The sequence below is a fragment of the Tribolium castaneum genome, chromosome 1 (assembly GCF_031307605.1).
Source record: "Tribolium castaneum strain GA2 chromosome 1, icTriCast1.1, whole genome shotgun sequence".
Lineage (NCBI taxonomy): Eukaryota > Metazoa > Arthropoda > Insecta > Coleoptera > Tenebrionidae > Tribolium > Tribolium castaneum.
Genome location: NC_087394.1, coordinates 21,365,869 through 21,393,756, shown reverse-complemented (window position 1 = coordinate 21,393,756; position 27,888 = coordinate 21,365,869). Strand labels below are relative to the sequence as shown.

At 30.3% G+C, this 27,888-nt stretch overlaps 1 protein-coding gene across 3 annotated transcripts in view; it reads left to right on the top strand.

Moving 5' to 3' along the window:
* Positions 1–3,297: 3,297 nt before the first annotated feature.
* Tmc (Transmembrane channel-like) overlaps positions 3,298–27,888 on the top strand; it is a 49,658-nt gene continuing 25,067 nt past the window's right edge. Inside the window, exons 1-7 of one of the 3 annotated variants that reach the window (XM_064358373.1) lie at positions 3,298–3,418; positions 3,469–3,637; positions 3,716–3,884; positions 16,958–17,102; positions 24,216–24,402; positions 24,451–24,697; positions 24,748–24,936. In XM_064358373.1, the coding sequence (XP_064214443.1) occupies positions 3,630–3,637; positions 3,716–3,884; positions 16,958–17,102; positions 24,216–24,402; positions 24,451–24,697; positions 24,748–24,936 (945 nt within the window). In that variant the 5' untranslated portion in view covers positions 3,298–3,418; positions 3,469–3,629. Of the gene's footprint in view, positions 3,419–3,468; positions 3,638–3,715; positions 3,885–16,308; positions 16,505–16,957; positions 17,103–24,212; positions 24,403–24,450; positions 24,698–24,747; positions 24,937–27,888 lie in introns of those variants that run through there. The other 2 variants (XM_015978209.2, XM_064358375.1) reach the window with 2 other exon arrangements.

The window sequence follows — 27,888 nt, the reverse complement described above, 5'->3', positions numbered from 1 at the left end:
GGGACAAACGAGACTTTCTTCCAGTGTTAGATAAACATTTATAATTTTTATAGTTTTCTCAAACTTTTTATTTACAATTTAATTTGTTCAAAATTACATGTAGAATGTATTTTGTTATAATACCCATTCCAAATTAAAAAAAAACAATAGCTAATGATTGTAATTTATAGTTTCAGAAACAAGTCTAATAATCAGTAATTATTATTTTACATTTTTATTAACGTTATTTAAAAAATTAGTTTGGTAAAATGGAAAAACTGGACACATTAAGAATGGTTGAAAATCATCCAAAATTAAGCATAATTATGACCTAAAAAACCTTACAAAATCTCTGGCTAAATTCTTTGTTCCTAGACACCCCAAAGTGAGTTTTTATTTCTGGAGCAGACCAATGTGACAACCGAAAAGTCATTGAAAAACGATAGAAAAAGATATGAAACTATCTTAAACATCCAAAATACAAGGCCCTCGAATGTCAACACTTCAAAAAAAGATACTAAAATGGCAACTTAATTCCATTTACTTTAATTCCATATTAAATCTTAATTTCACTTTTTGTAAACCGGCTCTTAGATTTAGAACTTTAAACTGAATTAAAAGTAAAAGATCTAAGATACAGAGAAACCTAGGTAATGAAAGTTGTTGTTGCGTTACGAAAAATAAAGGGAGCACTTTGGGAATTTTATCGTTTATGAAATATTTCTAAGGTAATTGTGTTTAGGATTTAGCAAAAGACGAAATAAAATCGTTGATAGTTAGTATAGCTGTTTTAATCTTAATGAACAATACAAGGTGTGTTAAAATGATTTTCATCTAGTCAACCTTGAAATTGGTTTAGATCTCAAAAAAATTGTGCCGCTCGACTCAAATAAATTTGCTGTCAATAAATGTCAAAACTGCCAGTTATAAAATTTACAAGTTGTCAATTAATTACATTTCAAAATTTCGTTATAAAGCAGCTAAAATGTCACAGTGTGGAAAAAAAACTTTTATTATCGAAGCTTATTTCCGAACTGGATTCTTAATAAATGAAGAATATGGCAATATTCAATATATAAATGCCTTTCATTAGTTCTATAAAGCGGCATTTCTGATTTTTTACATGAGAAATTCACAAATTTACACTTGTATACCAGGTGAATTTATGGGTTGTACATTTATTTTAAGCGGTGATAGTAGAAGTGAAAAGAAGTTAAAGTAACTCAACTTGCCTAAAAATTTGTGAAATTTGAATACTTTGTTTTCATGCTTTCGCCGCTATTAGTTAATGGTTTTTAAGAGAATCAAATTTGATGGTATCTTCGACAAAATAATTGATGCGAAATTTTGACTTTTTTATATTTTTTTAATATAATGAAACTTTTTGCTATTGTTTTTGCTCCATTTTTTAATGTAATAGATTTTGAAGAACTTATTTCAGAGATCAGATTTTTTTACAATTTTTGTTGAAGATTTAAGTCTGCGCCATAAATTTAAGTTTATTCGCCGAATAAAACGCTCTATATATCAAAAACTTATTTTGAGTTCTACTATCACGCCTTAAAACAAATGTACAACTTTTAAATTCACCTTTATTTGAAGCTTAAAATAAGGTACTGGATGCTGTCATGGACAGAGGTACTGCCATCATATGAATTTGACAATGACAGCTGCTTATTGACCTTGAAAATTTTTCTTGTTAAATTGACTATATTGTCAAAAATATATATTTTAGGTTCATTTTTGTGTCAATAAATTGTTACATTGACACAAAATTTTTCAGATCTTGTCACTCTTTTGGCATTTTTTCAAGATCAAAAAGCCGCTGTCGTTATCAAAATCATGTGATGGCAGTACCTCTGTCCATGACAGCATTCAGTACCTTAGTTTAAACTAAAAAAGGATTGGACCCTAAACTGAACCCTGGGGTACACCTGAGGTTATGTGTTTTTAAATAAACAGGAAGTGGAGCCAAAAAAAATTAAATTCTCGTTTTTCGTTTTCATTATGAATACATCATTTTTTTCCATTGATTCTTAGCGGTTTTGTTGGAAAAGTCCGGAGCTGCAAACCCTAATTTTAATAGTAAGAAAAAGTACTTCACTGTCTCGTTTTACTTTACTCCTATTTTCACTTATCTTAATAACCCTTTAGGTCTAATTTCAATGATTTGTATTGTTTTTTTATTGTGCTTTTTGTAATAAAAATTTGATTAGGATTTTTGTTTTTTTTATGTTTTATATCTTTCGGAGCTACGAACCTTAGTTTTAAAAGTAAGAAAAACTACTTCGCAGTCTCGTAATGAGAAACTTTACTCTTTTTTTCAATTATTTTAATAACTTTTTAGGCTTAATTTCAATGATTTGTACTGTTTTTTTAATGTGTCTAGAATTACCCTGTTTTTGAAATAAAAATTTGAATAAGAATATAGAAATATTCATCAAATAATAATTGGTCAACCGTTTTTGGGGTGTCTAAAAAGAAGAAGTTTTGTCCTTGATTTACTTTATTTCTTTTTACTTTATTTCCTTTATTTACTTGATTTTATATGATTATTTTAATCATTTTTCGTGTGTTTAATTTTTAATGGTCTATACAGAGTATTATGACATGACTTACCAATATTTTTTATGAGAGTGTGTCGTGATCAATCGAGTTGAAAACCTTTCTGTATCTTTTCACAAAAAGTGTAAACTTTGTCATCTGTTTAAAAGTCAGTTTAATAAAAAAACACAAATTGCAATAGTGGACTTACGGAGTAGACAAAGAATTTAATTTACGTCTAACGTTTTGTTAATAATTTTAAACTACACGTGTACTTGTAACATCTTAGTTTAGAAGTTCTTAAAACTTGGGACCATAGTTTTAAAACGATTTTTTGGAAAAGTTCTGCATTTTCGATAAACACGAATTTTAGTTTTTCGATTCATTTTGCCATTCTCTATCTAATCTTTAAATTTTTGCTAAACCGTTCTCTTACAAACTGTATATAGCTTTTGGAGTACCTTAACTTGTCTAAAAAAAGGATTTATTTGTCATAACTTTTTTTTGGTCGCTTTTCAATCATTTTTGCAAGCGTCTTAATAAATATTGATAAATTTAATTTAATATAGGTATTTTAATAGTTACTTTTGTAACAAGTCCACAAAATAGAATTTTAGCGGACAAATCGGATTAATGAGATGAGTCCGCTAAAACTATTTTGTGGAAGTGTTGCATACAAATTTTGGGTACCAGCTCTCTAAAACAACAAAATTGTTAAATTCTTTACATTTCCAATTTACCCTCATCACAGGTACAGTCGACCGATAGTCATAGCAACGACAAATTTATTGAAACAATAAGTACTTATCCTTAAAAGTGACATTTTGCGGAGTCAAAGCAGTTCCCAAAGTAACTATTTTAGGGAGCGTGTACCAAAAATATTTTTTTTCATTTGGTAACTGGTCATCATCAGTTGAGAAAAAGGTTTTAAAACAAAATTTTCAGTTTTTGTTGAAATTCATTGTAGTAGAATAATATCCAAAGCAAATATTGGACATCAATTTTAAATCAAAAGATGAGTGTTCCCTGGACGAGATTGCTGTATACGCCACTGGTTGTATGCAAACAGCGTGGATTAGTGAAGGATGGGGGTGGCGACAATGTAGATGTCCAGGTAATGCGCAAGGTGTGGTACGAATAGATAAACCGGTCATGTCAACACACGGGAATATATCACCGGTAATGTACACAGTCGCAGCTGCAACTTAATTTGTTGTCAAAACGTGGAGCTCGAGTGCTGCGAGATGGACGTCAACATCAAAGAGACGGAAAAGATCAAGAGGGAAACGCCGACGGGGATTCTCCGGACTGAGTCGGGGAAGTCCAGGCGCGCCTCGGTCGAATTTAAATTTCTCAAACAGGTAAATAAGATTTAAAGATTCATAAAAGCACTTTTTAATTTCTTTGTGTTTGCCGCTTTTAAACGCTGATTAAACTAAAATTGTTTACAAAGGGGCTGCAGCTAAAGTTAATTGGTCTTACTTCGAGTTCAAAAAGGGACAACAAAATTTATAATAAAAATGAAATCGTATTTTATATTTATGAAAAGCAAACAGTTTATTTCCACATACTGCGTACTAAATGAACCATGATTGTGAAAATAGACATAAATTGAGTTACTAAAACCACAGAAATTATGTTCATTGTTTATATTTTGTTGACACGCATGTCAATTTTTTCGCTGGTATTCCCATAAGTTTATTTAATTAAAACATTAATTTCAACACTTTTAGTTGAATAATAATTATGGATGAAATTTTAGATTGGTATAGATAAATTCATAAAAATGCAAAAATTTCAAAAGCAATCAATTTTTTTCAAGAGCCTTTATTGTAGATTTTCAAAAACACTATCTCACATTTAAAAATGTGATTATGATTAACATAATAATACAGACTGAACCAAGATCAATATTTTTGCTAATGGTTATTTTTCAAAAAAACCTTCTAACAGGCCGATTTATTTTTTTTTTAATGTGACAATTTGACATTATAGTCACATAGTGTGGTGCCATTCTTAATTTTTTTTAATGATAACCGATATTTTTCTTTAATGTTTTAGCATCCTTAATTTTCTGAAAACAAGAAAAAAAGGAAAACAAATATTTAAATAAATTAAATATTTAATAATTTTATTAAAATAAAAATATATTGATAATTAAACATAAGAGGCTTTACCTTCTTGTTCTTGACTTATTTTATAGCGGCAATTGATTTTTACATTTTTTGTATAATTATCATGAAAACACTTAATATGACAATTAAACACAAAAAAACAATAACCTTTTATAAAATGAATCAATAATTTAAAGATAAAGGTCTTTGTAGGTTTAAAACGTACACTTTCAGAAAGGTACAGTAGACAACTTTTCTTTAGATTCAAATTTTCTTATTACATTTTTACCAATTGTAGTTCAGAATGTATCTGATCAATTTTAGAAAATATCACATGTATTTTAGATTAGTCATTTCATTATTGTATTTCAGAAAGTATCAAATCTATTTCAGAAAAGTTGAGTTGTATATACAAATGATTTTCTGAAATAATCGGTCTATAACTTTTTTGATGTTTAAAATATTATATCTCTTTTAGTTTCGGAATTTTTCAACTTTTTGTTATAAAGAAAGCCAACTTTTGAAAAATCAATCCAAAGTCGCCTACGAATATTTTCCAACAAGTTTGCAACAGAAAAGCTTAGAATACTTTATAGTTTTAGCAAACAGTGAACTTTTAGTTGAAATACGCAGATAATGTACAAGGTGTGTCGAAACACAACAAGTTGAATAACTCATTTTTCTAAAGGAACACTATGAATTTGTTTACACGCATCAATAGCATTTTTCATAAGTTTTCTAATAATATGCGGTTTGTATATCTATTCCTAGGTGTTCCATTTAAAAAAATATAACTTTGGTTTACCATCCTGTATACAATACCTTTTGTATAATAAAAATATTTTTAGTTTATGGACATCAAAAAGATCTATCGAATATTGAAAACCACATGGCAATATTTCCAATAGCAAAAAAAGTTATAGACCGATTACACATCTCTATAGGTCAGCCTATATGTAATACAGTTTATTTTTCTGAAATTCAACTGGAAAAGATGTAGTTAGAAACTTAAAATTCTGTTTTTTGTTCAAGTTCGTTATGAGTTCGTAGTTATGAGAAATATGTCTTTAGAATAAACGCTTAGACCTACATACAGTGTTTTTTTTAATATTACTGAACATAACATAATACATAAATTAACACTGCATTTTTAAAGCTGGTAGTTCTTGTGGTCCAATTATATTTTAACATCAACGACATGTAAAAACAATTATATCTAAATGGAGATGAAGATGATGACAAACTACACAAAGTTACATCCTACAAAAAATTTACCAAAATATTATACAGGGTGCTCAAAAACTGGCGCACCAACTCAGTGGTACGCTGTTAAGAAGCATGTGTAGATCACGGAAAAAATCTTGAAAAAATTCCTAAAGTCATATTTTAAAAAATATGGAGCTACAAACTTATTTTGTAAACTTCTTCAGTTTTCATTATTTTTTAATGGTTTTATGTTTCACACTGAGTAATCGTTCCCTAATACAACAATGAATAATTATTTTGAAATTTCCTATCAGACTTTAGCAGATTTTTTAAATAAAAAAAATAAAATTCATCAAAAAAATCACAATTTGTAGATGTGTCAACACTGGGAATTATTTCCTAGGAAACGGTTTTATTTTTATTGTTGATCAAGTTCTATTGCGATCACGACTCTTAGACAACGTTGCCACATATCATTTAATTAAAATGCGTTATTTATCAATAACTTTAATACAAAGAATTTTTTACTATTTTTACCTTTATATGTAAGCAATTCTCTACCACACTCCAATGAGTTGGTGCGCCGGTTTTTGAGCACCCGGTATTTCATAACGAGTGTCAAAAGTGATTGATATATCATGCACGTGTATTTAGACGAGTTTAGACGGATAAAGAAGCAATATCATGGATAAAAACATCCTACGCTATTCATCTGTGTTGGCCAGTTGGCCACGAGTTGCTAGTTCTGTCATTTTGTGCAACGAATTTGGCACAAACGCATTTAGAGTGGAATTTGCAAAGGAAATGGTGTAAAAATTGGATAGTTTATTTACAACAAAACTCAATCAGTGGTTGAAACGGCCAGTTCTGAAGTAAATTATTTTGATAAATTGTGTAAACATGACCACACTAAGTCTTATCATGTACCGTGTCTGATAAATTTTGTTTCCAAAAGAGTCTATGCAATTTTCAACATTTCAAAGTAGGCTCTAACATTGATAAGTGTCATTTTCGAGACAAACAAACCTCTTTGCAATACCTACAAACAACCTCTTTAAAATTAAATGAAACTTTGACCAGGATTTGGGATTTGTGATGTCTTTTGAGTTTTGAGTATTTTTATTTACATTACGCAGCAGAATAGCAGAACAAATTAATATAATAATCACCTATGAAATTTAAACATGATATGCCGCTAAATGGATACTGTGAATTTTCTTATAATATAACTTATAAGTGATGGATTCGTTAAATTAAAGAAACAATGCTTCAAACAACCGCACATAACTCAAGAAAGTACGAAAATATAAAACACAAATCAAGACAAATCCTCCAGAATTAAAACAACGTTGTAGGAAAATGTAGAAAATTAAAAAACAACTAATCAAAAGATTTGCCAGAGATGACAATAGGTACAGTCACAATCAAAAAGAATGACACCCCTGCCAACCGGGCCGGAGAGCAAAAGTCTAACTAAAATCTTTTAGGTCATAAATTTCAACAAACCCTTCAGTTTACTAACTGTCCAGCTAGTTTACACAATATTCAGCTAGTTTATAAACTAGCCAAATGTACACATTTATCGTATCATATCGAAAAGATTATGGCTGCGGTTTTAGGGGTGTCATTCTTTTTGATCGTGATTGTACTCAGCAACTACAGTAGTTATTTAAACGAAGCGGCACATTTCATTTATATGCCAAATCACAGCGACACCCTTTGAGCTAAAAAAACACCAGAAATTATCAGTTTGTGCTTCATTTTACTCAAAAAAATGCAAATGCGCCGTTGCAAAATTCTATATGAACTTAAATGGGATCTAGTCGACTTATTATTGATAAAGAATTTCTAACGTAAATTAGGTTGAAACATATATTTTTTGGTGCTAAATCACAATGGGAATCAATTGCATCTGAAAATGCATAATAAATACACGAAATTTGTTAGGAAAAATAATTAATTCTTGCTCCACCGATCAATTCTACAGGGCTTCCATTTCAAAAGGGCCCAATCTCAATAACTTTTGACATTGAGCAAATGTATTTTTAAGCAAAAACAGGACAATTAAGATCGCGAGGAGGAAGTTCAAAACCAACATTAGTTACATTTAGGTTTCACTCCTTAATCGCTAGTCGCCCCACTTTAAAATTTTAAATAGTACTCCCTACTTTTTTAAACATAGAGTAAAAACTCTTAGGGGGGAGTTTATTAAAATTAGAAATGTAAGTAACACAATTTTTTGGGTTCAAACAACTATTATTTTGAAACGTGTTTTTGGATTTTTCGTTAAATACAAAGTTCAAATTCTTTTAAGAAATGAATTCACTGTTAGCGCCGGCACCTTCTTCGCAATGTCCATAAGAGGTGCTCTGTATTCTGCGCAGTCTAAAAGCCTTTCTTATTGCAATGTTGAATTTAGAGACGATCGGATTTATTTTTTCGTGAGTGAAGCACAAGTTTGAAGGTTTCATGGTATCTGTACACATAAACAGTAATAACCAGGGTGAAATTATAGACGATCACCGAATTTATTGTTCTGATTCACCAATTTTTCAAACGTGAGAAAATCTTAACATTTTTGACGTACGTCGTTCAATTTTGATGGTGAAACCATGTTTAGAGTGTATAATCGTTATTGTTGCCCTGTCAAGGTCCGTGTCGCTACTTTAGTATTCGGAAGTAAAATTACCATTGGGGGCGCCGCTGAGCTAGGTCGAAAACAGTAACCATAAATGGCGGGAAAATGTTTATTCGGATATTTTGAGCGTTGTACGAATTTTGGGGCTTCACAATTATTGCATTGCCTATACGGAACGATTATTGTATCTTTGATGCAAGAAACTTATGTTGACAAATGAGAGATGACGAGGAAAACACGAATAACGAATGACTGTTTGGTTCACTTTCTTTATTGGAAAATTACTACAAAGACATTGAAAAGCTTACCTTTTGGCATAATTTACGTTTAAATGTATCAGCAGTTGTTAATCTTTATTGTAGTTTTGTAGATTTACCGCAGCATTTCATGATTTTTTCAGTGGAAAATTCTAACCTAAAATTTACACACTTCACTAATTTATTGGTTTCTTGAGCCAAACTTTGTGTTCGCTGTGATCCATTACTTATAATCTTAAATTAGACAACTGTTTGATAACACTTTGTAATCAAAATTTAAATATTTTTCACTTTTTATCCACTTTCAAGTTCCAACAATAAACACTTTATACCACGAAAAACTACAGAACCAAAGTCAACGCTAGTTTTTACCACCACGTACTTCTAAAGTGATTCTTTCTATTGTAAGTAATTAACACTATACACGCAAAATTGTTGAACAATTCATTAAATGTCAGTTAAATGTGGAATTTTTACTGTTTTCGACATAGTTCAAAAGTCATCACCAGAGGGCGTCTAGTTAATTTTATTTCTACTGGCTTTGATTTGAATGTAGTGTGATGTAAAATCGATTTATAAATTATGAAACATGTGAATAGTTGATAAACGCTTTGATTAAAAGCTTCCGAATCCAACTTGTACGTTTACCTCTCACACGCACTCTGCGTGTGGTGTACGCCATTTATCATCGGGATGTCACCGTTATATCCCACCTCTTTTATGGTGTAAAACACAGTGTCTTCAGAGACAAACAAAGGCTATAAAAAGCCTGCGTATAAATCACTGATTCCTCATAAGCATGCACCGATAAGTTCCAAGCTTACACCCTGAAGAGTCCTCCCATGATTGCGCTTGAAACAGGAAAAGTTTTTATTACTTTGGCGATAAATATGTAAATTGTTGCATGATGATGCAAGTTCTGTATGTTTAAATTTAATAAAGCCGTGAAATTAATCCGATGACGAGTTTCGAAGTCGGGCAAAAGTGGGTTAAATCTTCAGGAGACACACCCCGGCCGTCAATTAAGCGAGGATGAAAACAGTGTTTAGATTAAAAAAAATAATAATGTAATATCGGCTTGTTGCACGACTGTGGGGCACTCCTCCACATACTACAACACTGGAATGATTATTAATGGTAAAAGTAGCGTGTCCGTGGCTTTGTTGTAAGATTCCTGAAAGCACGAAAATTTATTTTCATTCGAAGTGCAATTTTGTTTATTAACCAAACAACCGATGGGGTGATTAGTCCGCCGGACTACAGTGTCGAAATTTGATGAATTACATCCTTTTTACATTAATTGAACGAGTATCGAGGGAGTTGACTAACCGAAATTAGGCTTGTGTGAATTTAATGACAGAACAAGGATAATTAGATAGTATCGCTGGCTTTATTTGCAGTTTACGAGGACTGTTTTCGCAATAAAATTGCTGAAATTGTATCGATTTTCGACAAAAGTAGTTATACATAGCAAAACAAAAGATCAAACTTTACCAATTATGTTGATTTGTTATTCGGAAACACAAACATTTAATTTATAATTATTGAAAATTATAAGATAGTCATTTGCATTAAAAATTGAATTTCTCGAGAATTTATGTTATCTTAGTCTGTTCTAAAGTAAAAGGTTTGAAAAATTTGAAGCGAATGAATATTATTAAAGCTCATTTTTCATCTCTTGTAATTTTTACATGTTGAACACGGTAATTAAAAACAGCTGAACCATAGGTTATACGATGATAGAAAATTCGAGGGTCGTTGAAATATACACGGTATAAAAATTGGCGCACCAACTCAGTGGTAAGCTGTTGAGAAGCAAGTGTAGATTACGGAAATACTCTTAAAAAATATATTCTAAAATTATATTTTTAAAAATCTGGATATACAAACTTATTTTGTTAACATCGTTAGTTTTACACTAAATAATTTATTCCTAATACAATGACGAATGTTGTTGAAATTTAGAAAAATTAAAATTCAACAAAAAATCAAAATTTGTAGATGTGCTAACACTGGATATTATTTCCTAGGAACCTGTTTTAAAAATGGTAGACAATGTTGCCAGATGTCATTTACTTAAAATTCATTATTAATCATTAACTGTATTACATCGAATTTTTTTACTATTTTTACCTTTATATCTAAACATTTCTATACAGCGTGCTCAAAAACTGGCGCACCAACTCAATGGTGTGTGGTAGAGAACTGGTTAAATATAAAGGTAAAAATAGTAAAAAAATTCTTTGTATTAAAGTTATTGATAAATAACGGATTTTAGATAAATGATATGTGGCAATGTTGTCTAAAGTCATGATCGCAATAGAATTTGGGCAACAATAAGAATAAATTATTTTTGAAACGGTTTCCTAGGAAATAATTCCCAGTGTTGGCACATCTACACATTGTGATTTTTTGGATGAATTTTAATTTTTTTTTTAATAAAAAGACTGCTTAAATCTGATAGTAAATTTTAAAATAATTATTCATCGTTTTGTTACGGAACGATTACCTGGTATGAAACATAAAAATATAAAAAATAATGAAAACTAAAGAAGTTAACACAATAAGTTTGTAGCTCCAGATTTTTTAAAACATAACTTTAGGAATTTTTTCAACATTTTTCCCGTAATCTGCACCTGCTTCTCAATAACGTACCACTGAGTTGGTGAGCCAGTTTTTGAGCAGCCTGTAGATTTAATAACGATCCGAAAAAGCTCCATAACTTGTTTATTATTAAAGATATTGACTTTTCCTTTTTTAGATTATAGCTGCGTTCCTGTTGTATGTTTCTAAAATATTGCGGTATATACATATACAGGCTGTTCCAATAATAAAGAAACACTAAAATTATGTTTCTTTAGATTTTATTACATTTTTGGACGTACTTTTGATATTGATAATTTTAATCTCAACTTGTATCGGACGGTTTTGCTTAGTTTTTGGACAAATTTGTTTTTTATATAAACACGTTTTATTTAAAAAATTACTACACAAAATCGGAGATTCGCAGAAAAGTAAAACTTTCACCACTTTAAAGGGAAAAGTTCACACTTAAATCTTTTCCAAATGCTTAGCGTATTACAATTAAAAAACATTAAAACATAGAAAAATTAAGAAGTTTGTTAAAAGTTGAATAACTTGAAAAATTTAAATGAAACACCTGTATTTTTGGTTCTTGCTTCTCAAAAATTATTAATTGTCTATCTAAAAACATAAGGCTTCAAATGCCTAATGTTAATAACTAAAAAAATATTTCACTCTAAAAGTTAATTTCAACAACAATGCATACTATTCATGAGCATTATTGTTACCATAATAAACCACATTAAGCATAGCAACTCCACCACAGGCAATTTGTTGGGGTTTATACGGGAATTCACTATTGATTAAAATTTTAGTTATTTCACTGTTTTTATAAATGACAAATAATGGTCTAAGGGTAACATTAAAGTTATTATTAGCAGAAATTTTCACTTTTTGACTAATGAAACAATAGTTAGTATTTTTTTTAATGTTTAATGTTTTTAGAGAGGTAATTTAAGGTTCTTTTAGATGCAAAAAATCTCTTCATTTTTTAACTTCTTGATTGTAAGCTAATAAAAATAAAACATCCTCGAAGTTTGAACTTACTTCTTTAAAGTGTGAAAGTTCTAAAATCTTAGTTTTTATGTAATGATTTTTTGAAAAGCGTGTTTTTGTTAAAAAAATAAGTTATTTCAAAAACAACGCAAAATCGCTTAATAACAATTTAGCTTAAAAATATCTGTGTTAAAAACTACATCCAAAAATGCAAAACATCGCTGGGACACCTTGTATGCTCTATCATACTTGTATCTACCCCCAGAAAATAAAAAAAGGGTTCGTTGTATAGCTCACATTTTCCAGAGCACATTTAATTACAGACTGAAATAAAAGTAATTCACAAAATTCGTTATGAATTAAAAGCAACCGCGAACAGGTTGACTTTATTTTAATGAATGTGTCATTTTGAAACCGTAGCAACATATATGTATGTCATTGCTTTTTGAGTAATAATTTTATTTAAAATTGTTTTAAAGACAACCGATACACATACAGCGTGATTCTTAAATAGACCGACAAAGTTCTAACAATATAAGTATCAAATGAGTACATGCTGAGAACAATAGTAGTTAATAGTAGTAGTTCTTTGTATAACCGTTTTGGAAATAAAAATTGTAAAAGTAAAAGATAAAGCATACGCCACTGATGTGTTCCTCAATAGTTGTAACACAGATAGTTCTTTGATAATCATTTGATTTTTGTCTTGACTATAGTTATAAAAATTACTTACGAAGGATGTAAGTGAAATAAATACATTAATTGTAACCGGTGGTAAAACTTATCAACACAAACATCTTTTCTATGTACCATTTTTTCAAAATCGCATTTTTTTAAATGTTTTTCTCCTTACAAATTGATGAGCCTTTCATCAAATGCTCCAACGAAGAAAAGTAATATTAAATCTTGTCGACTAGGTAACTTTGCTTCTAGTGGCGTGTAAGAAAATTGTGTAAGATTTTAAAATATTTTTAACTTAAAAACTAAACTGTTTTGAAAAAAAGTTATTACGAAAAATTGTTGGTTTTGACAAGTTCTACTAATTAATGTACTTATTTCATTTACAGACTGTATAATCTTATTTATATTATAATTATTAAACAATCTGTCTATAAATAAATGTAGGATCGTATTAGGTATTAAAAGTTTGCTGCTTCTTTCCAGGAAAAACGAACAATGTTAGGATATGAAAAACTTGATTTTATTGGTTGTCTGAGTAGAAATAAATCGAAACTTTTCAGATATTTCATAGAAATGAAATAACTAAATGCGTCAAATTTAAATTCCAAAACCACCTGAGATCCTACACTCTTTTATAAACAGTTTGTATTATCTTTATTGTTTTATATTATACACAAAATACACTTTTTTATCTTTCGGTGTAAATAGTAAATAATAAATAAAATTAAAAAAATATTTATAATTACCCACAAAAAGTTTTATTTCTTTGTTCTTAGCTTTTTTGTTTGTTTTTTACAATTTTATTTTTCGGAACGGTCAAAATTTTTACGATTTTGTCCTGTTTAAGGAAGTTTTGACAACTAAAGGCCAGAAAGCAATTTTAAGCCTTGTTGAGTCGAAGAATAATGTTGTGTTCAACTCGTCTTCGACTTCGTGTAAGTCGATTAATTTATTTCACCTTGTGGATAATAAATCACTCATTATCAGTGCTATTACTTGCTGTTTAAAAATCTATTGTAGCAACGTTATCTTTGTACATCATTAAATTTTTATTATAATTACCCCAAACTGCAGGAACTCCTCAAGGTCATCACTCAGGCAAGCTGTGTGATTGTGTGATTTATTGCTAACAGGTTGTAGTCTTTCAGAAGAACCTATCGGTTTTGTAAATATTTTCGGGTCACTCTTGTCAAAGCATCTTATTGTGAGGGTTGCTTATCTTAAACATCATTATCTGTTGTAAAACTTTACGGTGTACAAAGAAACGTTGCTTCAAACTCGTTAAATAAAACGTCCGATTATACTCAAACACGTCCAATAAATAGTGACCAGTATTTTTTAATAATCAGCATGAGAACACGTAATATGAAACCTAGACACAAAAAAATATGGATTCAATGCAATCACTTTTTATTTTTATAAAAATATCTTTTATAAAATATCTTATCTTTCTGTTCTTGCCAAAAGAACAGAAAGATAAGGTGTGAAAAATAAGTGTAAAATTTTCAGTGACTTTTTCATTTTCATTTTTGGATTATCTATTTTTTTTTATTCTTATCAGAAAGGTGGTCGTATTCTCCCGGCGCCGGCAGTTATTTTTTTACCCGTAGTACTCTTACCGACGAGTACACAAGTACTTTTAATTAATTATTCACAATACATTCACTAAAGAAGGCAACCATTTTATCCAAGAGTAAAATCTAGTAAGCGGCACTTGCAAATTATAGTCAATTTTTGCGTTTTTTAAACTGAACCCAGAGAATAATGGATGTGTTTATACTTAAAAAATTACTTTTGGAATAAGAATTATTCGAGTTGTATTCGCTAAAAAGCAACTCACAAGTGAAACCAAATAATTATTATTATCGTTACCGTTACCCAGTATAGAGAACTAAGTTCACTTTCAAAAACATATTTTTAGGGCCGCTTTACAGAGAGCGTAAACGAAATTATTATTTAATTCAGAATTAAAGTAATTCCAATTAAGTTGCCATTTAAAATGCATTAACAAGTGTCAAGTTAATCTCGGATTAAAATTTAATTTCAATTAAAGTGTTCTGTAAACCGGCTCTTAACAAATTAAAAATAACGTTATTACTCAAAAATCCAATGAGGTCATAAATGTAACTGTGGAGTAAAAATGTATTTACATAAATTAAATCAACTTATTCAAGATTGTTTTTGAAAAACGACGTAACAAGAATATCAATTTTGTGCGTTACTATTGGTTTAGTCAGTATTATCAAATTATAATAGGCGATTAATTTAACTTTTGCGTAGTAAATATGGTAACTAAATTGAATTAAACAATTAAAAATTAATTAACGTAAAATTTAACAATAGTGGTGGTTTCAAATTACCTTCACAGTTTTCAAAGGCTATTATTTCACTGTTTATAACACCGGCAAATAAGAGTATGACGTAACAAATTAACATAAACTTGGCCATTCTTCCACTCACTCAACTTTTGACTAAATTTCAAGCCGTTGTTATAGTTGTATCAGCGCAATTCGATGCGATTAAATGCGTAATTAAACACTAATAAGGGCCGGTTTACAGAACATTTTTATGGCAATCAAATTTTAATTCACGATTAACTTGCTATTTGTCAATGCAATTTAAATGGCAACTTAATGCCTAATTCGTTTTCGAACCTCACTTTTTCTCCACATCTTATTATGTTAATAAAATAAACCGTCTGTGTGTACATTTATGAATTTAATAGTGTTTTTCAAAACTGAAAAAGCGTTTAAAAACATATTACATTTTGCATGAAACAAATGTAAACACATTTAATTTCGTTTTAATTAGATGAATGTACCTATGCTATTTTAGAAACAAAAGTGGAAAATTTAACAACATGCATGCGTTTAGTAAAATTATCTACTGCTTTTAGTAATTTAGGCTGGTATTTAAAACATTCATTTGTTGTGTATTTTTCTGAATTATTAAATCTGGCCACATGTGGTTTTTACGTTCTAAATGAAAGTTGGTCAGCAATAAAGAAAATCAAAACGCAAAACAAGCAAACATTTCTAATTAAATTTTGCAACAAATAAATACAAACGTTAATATTTATGGCTGCACATCATGTCGAATTAAATTAATTAAACATCCCAAACCTCAAAAACAATTGCAACAACTGTGCAATTATATCTCTGGATTAAAACACAAAGCGCAATTACTTTTTAATTAGGATATCAGACATCACACATTAATCACATTTCAGCGAGCGTCATTAGTTGTGACAACTTTTTCCATCGTCTATAATTTTGATTAACGTAATCTCAAGATCTCTGTTTTATGCTTGTCTACATCACTTAATTGGATTAGCGTAACGGACGGAAAACATGCAGTCGTGGATATTGATAGCTCCTGTTCAAGTTTTTCATCTCGTTTTGTTCATCGAACTGCGAAGAGACCACATATTGTCACATCACATGCAGTGACAGTCGGCGTAATGACCCTTTAGACAAATGGAAACTGTATCGATCCCTCCCTGAGAGGTAATTACATGCCAGAACCCATTTATGATAGAAACAAACATCAATAAAATGCAGATCTTAATAAGTCATTGCCAGAAATATGGCCCTTTTATTTGAATTAACGAAACCAGGTTGGAGTAAATTACGCCTCTTTTTTCATTCATTTCTTTCCCATCCTTCTTCCTAGCGTTTTCACAGTATAGGGGAAAAAGACGAAGATAGAACCAAGCACTTTGGCTTGAAAAGAATTCGTTTGGTGTTTATAAGGTGTGGTCAAGATTGAATAAATGCGTGCTGCGAATGTTTTCCAGTATTTTGATTAAATTATAACCCTTTTCATTTTCGCCCCGCTTCGTTAATATATCTCAGATCGAATTCTGAGGCAGGGATCGCATTTTCATAGAGCACATCCTCGAGAACGTTTGTCTCTTATCGAGTGATTGCTTTGTGATTTTGTTTTTATTTCTGATTTAGGGCGAACCAACGTCGCCTCAACCTTCCGTCGATCGGTTTTCGGTTACGTTTGCTGAGGATTCGGTAAAAAGTGATAGCTCCAAGTGTAACTACTACAGTCCCAGAGTTGGCAGAATGGATAAGGTTCATTTTCCACAAGGCACAGGTAAAGTTTAATCACTTTCGCGAGTTTGCGAAGTTTTGGAGTGGAGAACGGGATAAGGATGTGCGATGGGAGGTGGTTTTTTGTTGTTTTAGATTTAATAATTTAATAATTAAATTTAATTTATTTAGTTACAATTTAATAATTTGTCAGTTTTGAACTCAGCAACATTGTGGAAATACACTAATATCATATGTTTTTTTACCAGATAAAGATTTTGCTAATCAGCAAACAAATTAATAAACCAAATCTACTATTAATTAACATCGTGCATGTTATTTTTTTACAGTTTTACACCAGTTATTGAAATTAAAAGGTATACCAAGTAACTTTGAAAGTCTGTGGTTCTTCTCAGCATGGCAGTGCCAAATTTTCAAACTGAATTTGAGAACATTTGCTATCAAATTTACATGTCAAAATTTTATACTCAGTTGTCTGTTATTCACTTCTGACGGGCGATCGCTGGCAAAACCGTCACATGAAACGATTCACAAATTAGCAGAAATACTAATCATTTAGTGTTACTTTATAGTTTTTTGGTCAAGCTGTCATCCGGTAAATTAAATAGCATAAAATTGGTTTTATTAGTATTGCAAAAATGGTGGATGCGCCGGGCAAAATTGTTTTTAACTCTTTTTTAATCTATTGTCTGGTTGATGGGCACGTAGTCTAGTGCATATTTTACAGAGGTTAAGTTTGATTTTCTTCTAAAAATAATAAGCAAATTAACAGAAATTTTATTGTAAACATTACAATCTCTTAAAATTTGTTATGTAAAATTAACAAAAGACAGTTGTACCAGCTGATTCAAAAGTACTGGATAAACTCTCAAATAGTAATAAAATACTTTTAACTAAGCGCCATAAATAAATCTTTTTTAATTTGTTTTTTTAGCAACGGTATCAATTGTTACTCTTTTGTTTCATAATGTTGATTTTCAATTATTGTCAAATTCTCAAGGTTTTTGAGGGTACTATTAAATTAATAAATGCTTGTTAGAAATATTTGATATTAATAAAAGTTACTACGTAAATTGTTGTAAATGCTTGGTAAAATAATTTAGTTGCTAAGTGGGGATGTATTTTTAAATAAGATTTTTTATGAAAAAATAATAATACTCCTTATAAAACGATGCATCCACGAATATACATGGTGTATCAGAAATACGTGTGTTAATTTTACCACGTAGTAAAATTTATCAAATAAAACAACTTTTCTATACAGGAATGTTTTTTATTAGTATACATGGCCCTATGTGTACAGTTAAAAAAACCGATTCACTTTTATTGTTACTATGTTATGATAACAGAAATGGCGTTTGTAAGTGTATGAATAAAGTTACAAGTTCCAAAACGTTTAAAAACAAATCGTATTTTAACAATTTAAAGGCTGTGGATAAATATTTCTTCGAGTATTCAAGTACTTCTAAAACGATGGAGAAGACGCATAGAATTTAATGGGTACTATGTCGAAGTAATGTTAAAATTATATTTGTAATTTGTCTCCATTTTGATGCTTTAATAGTATTAATAGACATATTAACGGACGCAACGTCATCATGTGATATATCTTAATAGTCATTACTTGACGAAACATTTTACGAAATTTACAGGAGAGCATTGGGCTTAAAAAATTACATTCTCCTTTTTTTTAAATAACCAGTTAGTCATGAATAAATGAAATTTGTTGTTGGATTTTGTGCCAAGAAAATAATTATTTGAACATTTCTACCAGCTCTAAATCTAAAATATTAACATATATTTGGCTTAATCGTTTTTACCTACCTGCTCATGCGGGAGCCAATTCGACCATCACCCGGGAACGAATTCGACCATCACCTTTTACAGAGTTATACTTATAGAGATTATTGGGAACCAATTCGACCACCACCCCCGGACGAGTCGCATTGGTTCCCAAATTCGGTAATCCTCTCTAATTATAGTCGAATTGGTTCCCATTGGTCAGGTAGGTAAGATAAACGGACTAAAGTACTATGATAACAGGAATGGCATTTTAATTAAGTATATGAATAAATTCACAAGTTCAAAAACGGAATATTCAGGTAAAATCCATAGCCGAATCTCCTCCTAAGTTGAAAAATGTTAAAATTGTTTTTGTAATTTGTCCCCATTTTGAAGCTTTAACATAAGGGTGCATAGAATTTAAAATTGACGGATAATTGAGAGCAAATGATGTAAAACCGAATAAGAACTAGAACCCTAGAGCCAGAACCACATAAAATATAAACATATCTGTGACTTAGTCCTTTCTATCTACTTGCTCATGCAAGATCCAATTTGACCATCACCCGGGAACCAATTCGACCATTAGCTTTTACACAATTATACTTATAAAGATTAACGGGAACCATTTCGACCACGACCCCCAAATCAGTAGCCTCAAGAGCCGTATAACAGAGTGCTCAAGATCTAGCAAATTGTTCAAATTGTCCGTTTCCAACACAACGAAAATTGTTCAGCTCTTTTAATTTTGTACCCACAGGCGGATACGCATTTTAGTAAATATTTGATATGCTAGGCATTGACTAAAACACTTTTTGACATGAAAGCTTGATTAAAATCTATGTGATTAAAAGAAACTAAAGCTTTTTTAGTTAAGGTTTTTTTTAAAAAGATGAATAAATATACAAACCCTTCTTAGTAGACAAAAGGATTTGCATTGATATACAGTTTTTCTTAAAAATAAATTATCTTTAGTACTAGTTTACTTACAGTTATCACATAACGGTTATAATTTTTACCTAGCGATTATTATTTTTACCAACCGTTCACCATTTTTCATCTAGTATTTGTTATATTTACTTAACAATAATGATTTTTACTTTGGGCCATTATTTTAATGTTGAGTTAACTTTAAAATCAAATAACTTTGAGTCAACCAAAATGCATCTTTTCTACCGCTTCTGACACTTGAAATAAGTTAGTTTAACTAATTTTTAATTCCTACCTTAGATCTGAATTAGAAAAAGTCTAAGTTAATTCAAGAGTCAGTTTTTTGAACTTTAACCTGAAGTATTAATTTATATATTGAAATAACGGTCCTTAGAATATAATATTTTCAGCTAAAGTATATTATATTCGTCTAGGGTATATTATTTTACTTAACGTTTATAATCTACATTTAAGATGAGTACTTAGTGTTTAATTTGTTCCGTTTTTTTTAATGTTTTATACATCATCAGTTGGTAGTTTATCTCAAAAGGTATCGATTAATTGCAAGAGCTGTCATTTCCGTTAAATAAAGACAAAAAAAAATCATATGAAGCACCAAAAACTTAACTTAAAAATTTAAGTTTAAGGAACTCTTAAAATTGGCGAATTTCGAGTTCAGTTGTCCATATACAGCAATGTTTAAATTATGCGAACAAAAAGTTTGCAGATTCCTTTCGGGGTCGTTTCGGATTACGTTTCAGATTTTAGAATTATTTCATTTAGAAATTGTTGGAACAGGTCTACAAAGTTCTGCTGTTCACATCATTCTCATAGGCTTGTCTAACATAAAACTAATTTAGTAATCTTATTACGATAGCTTGTTAAAACTGCGCGCTAAATATGCGCAAGGACTATATCTGCGCCATTCAAAATAAACCAAAAATTTTAATCCACTACTATGTATAATAATAAAAAACAATATGTTTTAAAAAATATATTATGATGTAATTTTTGGTATATTTAGATTTTATGTTTTTATTGACAAATATTTAAAACAATATTTACAAACATTTACCAATATTTACAAATATTTATCATTTTTTATAAAAAAAATTTTTCTTGGTAACGTTTTAAGCCTCTTTTTTTAAATCTGAATCCTAGATTATTAGCACTATTTTAAAACACATTTCCCATAGCAACGTGTTTTTACTATTATAAAACACTCTTCCCATCGCAACGTGTTTTGAATTAAAATGTACCAACAAAAAAAAATTTGAATAACACTCATACGAAAACGCTTAAAGTTCTCTGGTGTCTAGGTATGCAACTCGCATGCGCTTGTTGCATAACGACAGCCCTCGAACTTTAAGCTTGTGTCTTCACTCCATTATTATCAGTAACTATAAAAATATTGATGATATTTACAAATACATTTAAAATATTTATTGCCTAGTAAATATACTGTAAATTACCACCCGGTCAACCTCTGAAAATAATGGAGAGTTAGTAGTTATTTATGTATCAAGGGCGTAAAGAAGCTTTTATGACCTGAGGCCTTATTGGCCTGAGGCGCATCCAAAAAAACTTGAAAAAATTAAAACTGAAAAGTATAAAATTTTGATTTTTGTCAATAATTCAAAACTCAAAATTATATCTGACCTGAGGCGCAGCCGAAAAGACTTGGAAAAATGAAAACAAAGATTAAAAAAATTTGATTTTTCTCAATAATTCAAAAACTAAAAATGACATCAAATTTTCTTTGAGATGATTCTCTAGCAAAAAATGCGCAACTTTGCCCTAATTTAACCAACCTCGTATCTCTTATAGTAACTGAGATCCTCATGATGGAGCTCGAAAAACGTACATCCTGCATGCATTATTCTGAAAAGTTTTAGCCTAAATCATCTTAGTAACGAAAATTTTATAGTTTTTACTGTTGTCTAAAATTGAGTCCAGTCTTGTGTATCTCCCATTATGAGATGAGCGCTTCAAAATAATCTATTTCTACCTATTACTGTAACGGTAAGCCATTCCGACTAATTATGCAGACTGATTCAAGAGTGACGGACAAACTCTTATATGGTGACAAAAACGTTCAGTTAAGCACAAAAATGAAATCAGATTTTTTTTCAAGCAACTTTATTTCCACATATTTTTTAATTTGTTTTTTTTAGCAACGATATAGATTTTTGCTCTTTCGTTTCTTAGGATGTCTAATTTAATTTTTTGTCAAATTTGTAAGATTTTTAATTAACATATTTAACATATATTTGTTTAATGTTTCAAGATCTGTAGTTTCCGCTAACTAAAGTCAAAAATATATAGTCTGAAGCACGAAAACCTTAACTTAAAATTTTAACTTTGAAGAGCTATATCTCGTGAGAGAAGGCTCAAACAATTATTTGTCATAGGAACTTTTAATTCAGTTTAATGTCTTTTATTAGCACCCGAGAGATTGTTCGTTACTTTTGAATCTCCCTGTATGCGTATTACAACTGATGTGACGGTTTATTTATTATTGCTAATTATAATGGCCTTATGATTTTTTGGTAATTCACAAATTTCAACAGAACCGGCTTCAGAAATTTCAAGACAATTAATTGTATCTTCATTATCATCAACATTTTATTAAGGTGTTTTAGACTTTTGAACTAAAACTCTTAAGAACAGTGCAATGCTATCACTTGTTAAAAGAAACGCTTCAATTACCCAAACAGTCTGTATAGTTCAACGAGTCTTAACGTATATTGCAACAAATCAATTTTTTGTAAATATTAGTAGACACAGACGATTCCGACGAAGAAGACTACTCAGCAAGCGTTAACGCCATAATCCAAAGACGAGCGTTTTTTTTCTGAGCATTTTTTTTAAAGTAGTGGTGCATGTCTGTTTTAAACAATCGATAAAATGAAGAATTTCGCCGTCATTAAATTCTTTGTTTTGCTTATTGTCATAGCAATTTATCCACAGTTGGTGAGAGTTTATAAAGAGTCAACTTTTTCATATTCCACTGTAAAAAATGACCAGCTGAATTCAATGATGGTCGCACACTTACAATAATGAGTTTTGTGAAAGATGACCAAAAACAGTAACCACGGATGAAAACCTCAAAAAAATCATCCAAGTTGATATTAGATCATGCGTCGCATGAAAGTGAATAAGAAAGGTATGGTCATAGGGATATCTCAGAAAAGGGTGTAATTTATTTTGTACCAAGAATTAGATAAGAAAAAATTGTGTGCAAAGGGTGCCGCATGGGTTTAATGCACTTGTTCACAAAGGCGCTCTGGCAATGGGAAAATTGAGGGATTTAAAACATGAATTATTAGATTATTCTTTATATGTAATATGTAATATGTAATATTAATAAAAATATTGTCGATTAGGCATGCAGTAAGAGTGTTTAAAACCAACATTAGTAACATTTTAGTTTTCATCCCTTAGTCGATAACCACCCTTACTTTAAAATTTGTAATGCCCCCAACATTTCGAAACATTTTATATTGGTTTTGAACGCAAAAACGAATCGAAAAAAGTGTCTTGCTTTTACGGTTAGATAAGCTTTTTATTCCCTTTCCAAAATATTTAAAAAAGTTGGGAGTGCTATTTAAAATTTTAAACTATAGGTTGTTAGAGCTTAGAATATGCGATCTAAAACATACTTTATCTTGGCTTCGGATTATCTCATCGCATCTCTAATTGAAATATTTCTTGTTTAATTTTAAATTGGTTTAAATTAAATTGGCTTCAAATTAAAAATTACTAGGTCCATAAATTTCAAAAAATGAAACCACCCCTAACAAAAAAACGAACCAATTTTTTTTTCTTTGAGAGTTAGATACGTTCCTTTTTTCCTTTCCGAAAATGTTTCAAAAAGTAGGGTGTTTTTAATTTTAATGTAGGGTGGCTAGCAATTAGGGGATGAAACCTAAAAGTTACTAATGTTGGTTTTAAACTCTTTCATCGCCTCTCTAATTGACAATTTTTTATTTAAATTAAATTGTCTTTAAATCATGGTCTACTACGATTAAAAATTTCAAATATATAACCAACCCTAACTAAAAAACGAATCGACAAATAATTTTTTTTTCTTTAACAGTTAGATACGTAATTTTTTTCCTTTCCAAAAATGTTTTAAAAAAGTAGGGAGTGCTATTTAAAATTTTAAAATAGGGGTGGTTAGTAATTAAAAGATGAAACCTAAAATAAACTAATGTTGGTTTTGAACTTCCCTCTCACGATCCTAATCGACCTGTTTTTGCTTGAAAATAGATTTGCTCATTGTCAAAAGTTATTGAGACTGGCCCCTTTTAAAATGAAAGCCCTGTATAAAAAAATAATTGCATATTTGAATTAGAAAACGAAGTTTTTCATATTGCCCTCGTATAGTTCAACGATTATTAACATATATAGCAACAAATCAATTTTTTGTAAATATTAGTAGACATAGACGATTCCGACGAAGAAGACTACTCAGCAAGCGTCAACGCCATAATCCAAAGACGTGCGTCCACAAGAAAATCTCGTCGCCGCAGCAGCCGTCGCGCTAGCTCACCTTTCAGCCCCGACATTTTACTAAGCAATGAGGGCGGCCGCAGACGCTCTTCTGTTTTCACCACTAGTTCCGGAGAGTAAGTCCCTTTAATCTCCTTGAACCCTGCGTAATTCCTTTTCCTAAGCACCGCCATAACAATGGACGAGGGAATGGAGGCCGTCAGTCAGGAGGAAATATTTGAGAATATCAAACTGCATAAGGAGGTCTTAAGCAACGTAAAAATGCAACCGTGGAACATGCGAAAGAAACTGAAACTTGTCGTCCAAGCAAAAGCCTACATTAAGCAACACGAAGGCGCCTTGCAGGAAAGACTGGCGCAAAGTCGATCGACGAGGGATATGTTGGCGAGGTGGAACATTTATCTTATCAAAGTAAGTCGTCGTCAGATGCTGGGGTGATTTAAAAAGAGGGGAGTTTTTAGAAGTGGCAACATTACCGCCGCGAGTTAGCCAATTTGTCCAATTGGCTGGTGCCTTGGGAAAGGAAGATAAAAGAGATTGAGTCGCATTTTGGATCAGTCGTGGCGTCTTATTTTCTCTTTCTGAGATGGTTGTTTTGGGTTAACGTCGTATTGGGGATTGTATTAATTTCCTTCGTCGCTGTGCCAGAGGTAAATTGATATTGATTTTGTGTCCACGCAAAAAATTCAATGCATGTAAACAAAGATTTTTTATTTTCTTCAATTTATTTTGAGTAATTAATAAGTAGGTACATTCTTAATAAATTGAATCATAGGAGTCCAATTTAATAGAAGTAGAAAAACAGGTTAATCACATTTATTAAACAGTTAGAAGATTATACAGTTAGTCACAAATAAATGTTTTCGCTGTCGTGTCGGCAATTTATTCTTAATTACGAGTAGCTTTATTGCTATACATGTGGGACTATTTCACGCCTACTGTTTCATTGTAGGTATCGCTTTTGATTTTTGGATATAGCGTTAGAACTGTTATTACTTATTTTATTACCGAAGGATTAATCATTTACTACATACTCGTAAATATACTACGTGACACATATATTGCAATACCATGTAACCGTGAATATCTTTCGAAACACATTTTTTTATTTTTCGACACTGTCAAAATTTACTGTTTTTCACGTGTGTAAGGAAAGTTTTGACATCTGTTTGACATTTCTCAATACAAAACGTTAAATTATGGTTAACAATTTTATCGTATATTATTAAATAAATTTTAAATATATAAATAAAATATATAAATAATTAAATATTAAAACAAGTTTCATAAGACCTGTCTTAAAGCACGAGTTCAGTTTCAGTTTCAGTGGCGTTAGCCACGAATTTTTTGAAAGAATGAGTGCTGTAAGGTCTTATGAAACAAGTTTTTTATGCTATTTTTTTGTAATTTGCTCCCTTTTTGTCGTTTTTAAACAAATTTTTTTATTTTAGTCGCTTTACGGATTTTTGTGACAGTTGGTAATATCTCAATTTTGAAAGTAAAAGATTGATCTGAAATTTTTGTTTTATCAAAGTCTTGTCAAAAACAAGAGTTTGGATGACAATAGAGGTAATCTTGCATGAACGCCCCCTGAAATTTGTGAAATTCGCAAAAATACACTCCCGAATTTGCTTCTTGCCAACCTAAAAATTTTCATAAAATGTTCCGTCAAATAATGACTATTATTATGACATCGCACTTGATGACATTGAGTGCTTTAAGATCGCTATTAAAGCATCAAAATGACGGCAAATTACTAAAAAGCAATTTAAAGCCTTGTTGAGTTTATTCAAGAATAAAATCTTGCATTCAACTCGCTTTCGTGTAAATCGGTGCATTTATTTCACCTCGTGGATGATAAACCTCTCGTTATCACTCGATTTTTGAAAAACCACTCGTGAAATAAAGCTTCCGATTTACACACAAATTCGTCGAATAAATAATTATTAATTTATAAATTATTAGTGGTCAAGCATTTTGGACATTTATTATTCACTAATTTTTTTATTACTTAAATCAGCTGACAAAAAGTGTTTTTGGCAAATAACTCTGAATATGTTAGAATTTGCGATAGGGTTGTACCTAATGAAAATGTTCAGTTTTTAATTATGCATCAAATGATATAAAAAACTGGAGTTTCTGTTTTAAATAAGAAAAATGAAACTTTAAAATTTCATAGTAAATTGTGCACAGGTATAGTAATTCGGTTCAATCAAACTTGATAAGCATTAAGACTAAAGATGCAAATAGTACTTTATTATACAAGTAAAGATAAGTTATTCATTATCTGTGAGTGATGTGTTTCTGAAACAAGTATCGTGCGCAGATAATGCCAATTTTTCTTTACGTGTATAATACAACGTTTTTTCTTATTTCTTATTTCTTACATTGAGAAATTTTTGTTAATTTTTTACAATATTAACATTATTAATACTTATTAGAGAAAAAATGTTCTTCTGAAAAACATCCTTGACAGTAAATAACATCTACAATATTGCAAAAATCCAACTTAAGTAATAATTGAGCTACAGAAGACGGGAACTGAGCTGAAGGACCTATAGATCAGACTTGAATTTGTTTTCCAATAGCCAATACCTACACAATTATCGCTTGATTGTAGAAACGTTGTGTACGAGTAAGCAGATACAAAAATCACTCGACTTTCGGGACAAATTTGTACATCAGTTTTTTTATTAGATCATATTTTTAAGAAACTTTTTATGTGTTCATTGTCCGTAAGATAAATTTATTGTTAAAACTTTAACTGTTAAAAAAATTATTTTGCCTCTTAACCTCATATACCTACTTTTCTACGAGCTATTTCTTCGATATTTGAAGGTATGTCACAGAATATTAGATACCCGTTGAAGTTTTTCTATTAATTTTTCTGACTGTTTGCAAAATGAAGACTTCTTTTAGTTTCTTATAAGCAAAAAGTTTGACTTTTGCAAATTATCTCTAATATGATGTACATATAGAAATTCTGGGTGATTTTTCTAAAACGAGCCACCCTAAACATCTCAAAAAATGAACAAAAAATTTTAAGACATGTCAATTTTTATTTTCAGGGGGACACTTTTTAGTGCACTTTTGAAAGTTGTAACACTTTGTAGTACAAACAATCTCTTTAAAATTTTAAATGACTGACCCCCTCTTGATATCTCAAATGAAAGGTATTTTGACAGCTGTGTGTATTTTTTTGAGTTTCCATAATTTTTTATAAAGTTACATGGTGCTCAATTAGTTAATAATTTACTTTTTGACAATGGTTTTTTATAAAAAATTCGACAATGAAATTTAAATTTAAGGTGCGGCTTCGTTCATATGACTACTGTATTTCAGAGAAATGTCATCGACTGCTGTGAAATCTCTGATTGGTTGCTTTCTCATGTGTATGCAATTTTTTAACTTTAGGGTTTGTCTTTATTTGTGTTTTACAAATCTCTTGCTTAACTTAGTAGTCTGAGCTGTCGTTTTTCTGTTTTTGCATTTTTGACAGAATTCACAATTTCGATTTAGCGGTACTTCACGTTTAAAATTCATTGATGACTTTTACAATAATTTGTTAAGTCTTGTTCGTCGTAATGTAAATAAAAATACTT